Here is a 5,596-nt window from a genome sequence, read left to right as displayed (position 1 = left end):
ACTACTACTACTATAGAGTGTAGTACTACTACTATATAGTGCACTACTACTACTATATTAGTACACTACTACTATATTAGTGCACTACTACTACTATATTAGTACACTACTACTACTATATTAGTACACTACTACTACTATATTAGTGCACTACTACTACTACTATATATTGCACTACTACTACTATATTAGTGCACTACTACTACTATAGAGTGCACTACTACTACTAGAGTGCACTACTACTACTATAGAGTGCACTACTACTACTATACCTACACTATATATTGCACTACTACTACTATATAGTGCACTACTACTACTATAGAGTGTAGTACTACTACTATAGAGTGCACTACTACTACTATATTAGTGCACTACTACTACTATATATTGCACTACTACTACTATATAGCGCACTACTACTACTATAGAGTGTAGTACTACTACTATAGAGTGTAGTACTACTACTATAGAGTGCACTACTACTACTATATAGTGCAATACTACTACTATATAGTGCACTACTACTACTATATTAGTGCACTACTACTACTATATATTGCACTACTACTACTATGTAGTGCACTACTACTACTATATTAGTGCACTACTACTACTATAGAGTGTAGTACTAATACTATATAGTGTACTACTACTACTAAATAGTGCACTACTACTACTATAGTCTACTACTACTACTACTATTATATATTGTACTACTACTACTATATATTGCACTACTACTACTATATATTGTACTACTACTACTATATAGTGCACTACTACTACTATATTAGTGCACTACTACTACTATATTAGTACACTACTACTAATATATAGTGCACTACTACTATATATAGCTGTTACGGTCACTTGGTTTACTACGGTGCACCTTGGTATACCTTCAGGCATGTTCTTAGAACAGGTCACCTTGGTTTACCTTCAGGCATGAAGAGGTCACCTTGGTTTACCTTCAGGCATGAAGAGGTCACCTTGGTTTACCTTCAGGCATGAAGAGGTCACCTTGGTTTACCTTCAGGCATGTTAACAGGTCACCTTGGTTTACCTTCAGGCATGAAGAGGTCACCTTGGTTTACCTACAGGCATGTTAACAGGTCACCTTGGTTTACCTTCAGGCATGAAGAGGTCACCTTGGTTTACCTTCAGGCATGAAGAGGTCACCTTGGTTTACCTACAGGCATGAAGAGGTCACCTTGGTTTGCCTTCAGGCGTGAGGTGAGACTGCAGTCATTCGGTTCGATCCCACATGGTATCTATCCCCAATACAATTCACTACTTTGGACCTTAGGGAACAGAGAGCCATTTTGGATGCAGAATATAACTTCCACCATGTTTGAACGAGGCCACTGATTCCAGATCAGATTCCACATTCATGCCTCCTTTGTTGTGGGGAGAAAGAAAAACAATCCCCCACAATTCTGTCTGTTTTAACATTTGTTTTTATTTAAAAACGAGGCAAGTCAGTTAAGAACAAATTCTTATTTACAATGACGGCATTCAGATACACAAACACGCTTTCTGAATATGGGGCCCGGCCCGGTCTGAATATGGGGCCCGGTCTGATCTGAACATGGGGCCTGGTCTGAATATGGGGCCCGGCCTGGTCTGAATATGGGGCCCGGCCTGGTCTGAATATGGGGCCCGGCCTGGTCTGAATATGGGGCCCGGCCTGGTCTGAATATGGGGCCCGGCCTGGTCTTATGGTCTTGACATGTAGCCAACAGAACAGTCTCTCATCTTCCTCTAGTCCTCTTCTCATTCCATATCTGCCATGTCCACATCCACCTGGGACACAGCCCCTTTCTCGTCACTAGCTGCCGCCTCGCCTTCGCCTTCGTCGGGGCTGCCTTCGCCTTGTCGGGGCTGCCTCAACTAAGGAGAGAGAAATCTCAGATGTACCGACTAAACTCAGCCGCTCCGCATCGCGAGAGGAGCGACTAAACTCAGCCGCTCCGCATCGCGAGAGGAGCGACTAAACTCAGCCTCTCCGCCAATCGCGAGAGGAGCGACTAAACTCAGCCTCTCCGCAATCGCGAGAGGAGCGACTAAACTCAGCCGCTCCGCAATCGCGAGAGGAGCGACTAAACTCAGCCTCTCCGCATCGCGAGAGGAGCGACTAAACTCAGCCTCTCCGCATCGCGAGAGGAGCGACTAAACTCAGCCTCTCGGAATCGCGAGAGAGCGACTAAACTCAGCCTCTCCGCAATCGCGAGAGGAGCGACTAAACTCAGCCTCCGCAATCGCGAGAGGAGCGACTAAACTCAGCCTCTCCGCATCGCGAGAGGGGCGACTAAACTCAGCCGCTCCGCATCGCGAGAGGGGCGACTAAACTCAGCCTCTCCGCAATCGCGAGAGGAGCGACTAAACTCAGCCTCTCCGCATCGCGAGAGGAGCGACTAAACTCAGCCTCTCCGCAATCGCGAGAGGAGCGACTAAACTCAGCCTCTCCGCAATCGCGAGAGAGCGACTAAACTCAGCCTCTCCGCATCGCGAGAGGAGCGACTAAACTCAGCCTCTCCGCGTCGCGAGAGGGGCGACTAATCTCAGCCGCTCCGCATCGCGAGAGGAGCGACTAAACTCAGCGCTCCGCACGCGAGAGGAGCGACTAAACTCAGCCTCTCCGCAATCGCGAGAGGAGCGACTAAACTCAGCCTCTCCGCAATCGCGAGAGGAGCGACTAAACTCAGCCGCTCCGCAATCGCGAGAGGAGCGACTAAACTCAGCCTCTCCGCAATCGCGAGAGGAGCGACTAAACTCAGCCTCTCCGCAATCGCGAGAGGAGCGACTAAACTCAGCCTCTCCGCATTGTGATTGACGGCTGGAGAGTTGAACCTTTCAGGAAGTGGATACGAGAACACTTCTTACCTTCCACAGCGGCCTTCTCTGCTTTCATGTGTTGAAGTTGTTTGAGCAGCTTGCGTTTTTTCTTCCCAGACAGAGTGATGTTTGCTCTGGGGCTGGAGCTGAGCAGGGACGACAAAACAACAACGCTTTCAGACTGCAACACGGCGATGATGGATGATGGAGCGGAGGAACAAACACAAGCAGGTCAACAAGCCAATCAGACCACAGCAACAACGACCTGGGTACTACTACCATACAGCCTAGGATTCAGAACTATTACCACTTCACCTGGTCAGGATCCTGGACAACAATATCACTTCACCTGGTCAGGATCCTGGACAACTATAACACTTCCTGGTCAGGATCCTGGACAACAAGAACACTTCACCTGGTCAGGATCCTGAACAACCACAACACTTCACCTGGTCAGGATCCTGGACAACAATACCACTTCACCTGGTCAGGATCCCGGACAACCACAATACTTCACCTGGTTAGGATCCCGGACAACCACAACACATTCACCTGGTCAGGATCCTGGACAACCACAACCCTTCACCTGGTCAGGATCCCGGACAACCATAACACTTCACCTGGTCAGGATCCCGGACAACCACAACCCTTCACCTGGTCAGGATCCCGGACAACCACAACCCTTCACCTGGTCAGGATCCTGGACAACCACAACCCTTCACCTGGTCAGGATCCCGGACAACCACAACCCTTCACCTGGTCAGGATCCTGGACAACCACAACCCTTCACCTGGTCTGGATCCTGGACAACCACAACCCTTCACCTGGTCAGGATCCTGGACAACCACAACCCTTCACCTGGTCAGGATCCTGGACAACAATACCACTTCACCTGGTCAGGATCCTGGACAACAATACCACTTCACCTGGTCAGGATCCTGGACAACCACAACCCTTCACCTGGTCTGGATCCTGGACAACCACAACACTTCACCTGGTCAGGATCCCGAACAACCCCAACCCTTCACCTGGTCTGGATCCTGGACAACCACAACACTTCACCTGGTCAGGATCCCGGGACAACCACAACACTTCACCTGGTCAGGATCCTGGACAACCACAACCCTTCACCTGGTCTGGATCCTGGACAACAACAACCCTTCACCTGGTCAGGATCCTGGACAACAATAACACCTCACCTGGTCAGGATCCTGGACAACAATACCACTTCACCTGGTCAGGATCCTGGACAACAATACCACTTCACCTGGTCAGGATCCTGGACAACCACAACCCTTCACCTGGTCAGGATCCCGGGACAACCACAACCCTTCACCTGGTCAGGATCCTGGACAACAATAACCCTTCACCTGGTCAGGATCCTGGACAACAATAACCCTTCACCTGGTCAGGATCCCGGGACAACCACACAACACTTCACCTGGTCAGGATCCTGGACAACAACAACCCTTCACCTGGTCTGGATCCTGGACAACAACAACCCTTCACCTGGTCTGGATCCTGTACAACCAGTCAGAATACAGGCCCATTGGTTTGGCAGTTTGCCCATGCTTGTTGTTCTCCATCTTTCGTTGGTTAAATCTACCCATAAATATACCACTGTTTTATTATATATATATATCTATATATCTATGACTGTACCACCAAGTACATTTGTCTCTGCCTGGTCTCATGAGTCTTCTCAAGTATCCTCTAGAGGTATCCCTGATTAACAACCACTGGCTTAAAGTATGAAGGTACAAACAGTATGGAGATTAAAAGGGACCTACTTTCTCTTCCTGAGATGGTGGATGGTGGTGAGTCCTTCGTCCACCACAGCTCCCACCTTGATGTGTCTCTTCCTCTTCTCACGGGTCAGATTCCTCCTCCGCTTGTAGAGCTTCTTGCCCAGCTCCTATTGAACGAACGAACACACACACACACACACACACACACACACACACACACACACACACACACACACACACACACACCACAACATGAAGAGGCAGCAAGGCTTTCTGGGGCTTTTAGCTGACTAGTAAAACACATAACCCTTGACAGTATTGATGAACATCTTTAATTAAAATGTTACATTTTGGTGGCAGTGTTGATAGATAAAACTAACAAACGTCGTAACAAACGTTGTAACAACATTGTAACATACTGGTAGTTACTAGAAATAACAGCTTCCATTGAAATGTGTCATAATGTAATAATACCGTGTAATCTAACTGCAGCTTAGCTAGTTAGCCGTTTTTGCTAAACGCGACCTTCTTGTCATTTTTTACCTTCAGCATTATTAAAACGAGCCGTCTTTCTAGTTTCTGATGAAGTAATACTGGTGTAAATGTGAAAATAAAGTTGAGTTTCATATGTGTAACTTACTGTTTTGGGTCTGTTGATCTTACCACCTGGTGTACCACTCTTCACCATGCTTGCTGCTTCTGCTGCGGCTGCTGCTGATGCTGTAACATGTGAGGCGTTGGGAGACTTCCGGGTTACCTTCTCATTGGCTGGAAGGGACCGCTTTCTCCCATTTTCATTGGCTGGAACAGTTCTTCTTCTTCGATGAGGTTTAACGGCGGGTTGGCATCCAATAAACGTCTCATTACTGCCACGTACTAGGCTGGAGTATAACTCCCTTATACTTTGCTTAATATATTTTTGTATATTTGTAAAATCAAAAAAATCAACATTAACAACAAAGAATACAGTAAATACCCTACCATCTAACACTACACTCACAACAAGTAGG

At 47.4% G+C, this 5,596-nt stretch overlaps 1 protein-coding gene across 1 annotated transcript; it reads right to left on the bottom strand.

The window, feature by feature from the left end:
* Positions 1 to 1,446: 1,446 nt before the first annotated feature.
* On the bottom strand, positions 1,447 to 5,354 carry LOC123732632 (uncharacterized protein C11orf98-like). Its single transcript, XM_045711893.1, has 4 exons — positions 5,227 to 5,354; positions 4,629 to 4,753; positions 2,887 to 2,984; positions 1,447 to 1,893 (listed from the first exon to the last, which is right to left on the bottom strand). Exons 1-4 carry the CDS (start codon positions 5,272 to 5,274, stop codon positions 1,832 to 1,834), a joined length of 333 nt encoding a protein of 110 aa, XP_045567849.1. The 5' UTR covers positions 5,275 to 5,354; the 3' UTR covers positions 1,447 to 1,831.
* Between the last annotated feature and the right edge of the window lie 242 nt (positions 5,355 to 5,596).

This window comes from Salmo salar, unplaced genomic scaffold, assembly GCF_905237065.1.
Source record: "Salmo salar unplaced genomic scaffold, Ssal_v3.1, whole genome shotgun sequence".
Classification (NCBI taxonomy): Eukaryota; Metazoa; Chordata; class Actinopteri; order Salmoniformes; family Salmonidae; genus Salmo; species Salmo salar.
Note: the sequence above shows the minus strand (reverse complement) of the source record. Positions and strands in the feature narration are given on the sequence as shown.

Excerpts from the sequence above, each read along its gene's own strand:
- LOC123732632 (XM_045711893.1), bottom strand. The coding sequence starts at position 5,274 with ATGGTGAAGAGTGGTACACCAGGTGGTAAGATCAACAGACCCAAAACA. Across the intron at positions 4,754-5,226 it reads AGATCAACAGACCCAAAACA|GAGCTGGGCAAGAAGCTCTA; the intron begins GTAAGTTACACA and ends TTCGTTCAATAG. Across the intron at positions 2,985-4,628 it reads CACCATCTCAGGAAGAGAAA|CTCCAGCCCCAGAGCAAACA; the intron begins GTAGGTCCCTTT and ends GTCCCTGCTCAG.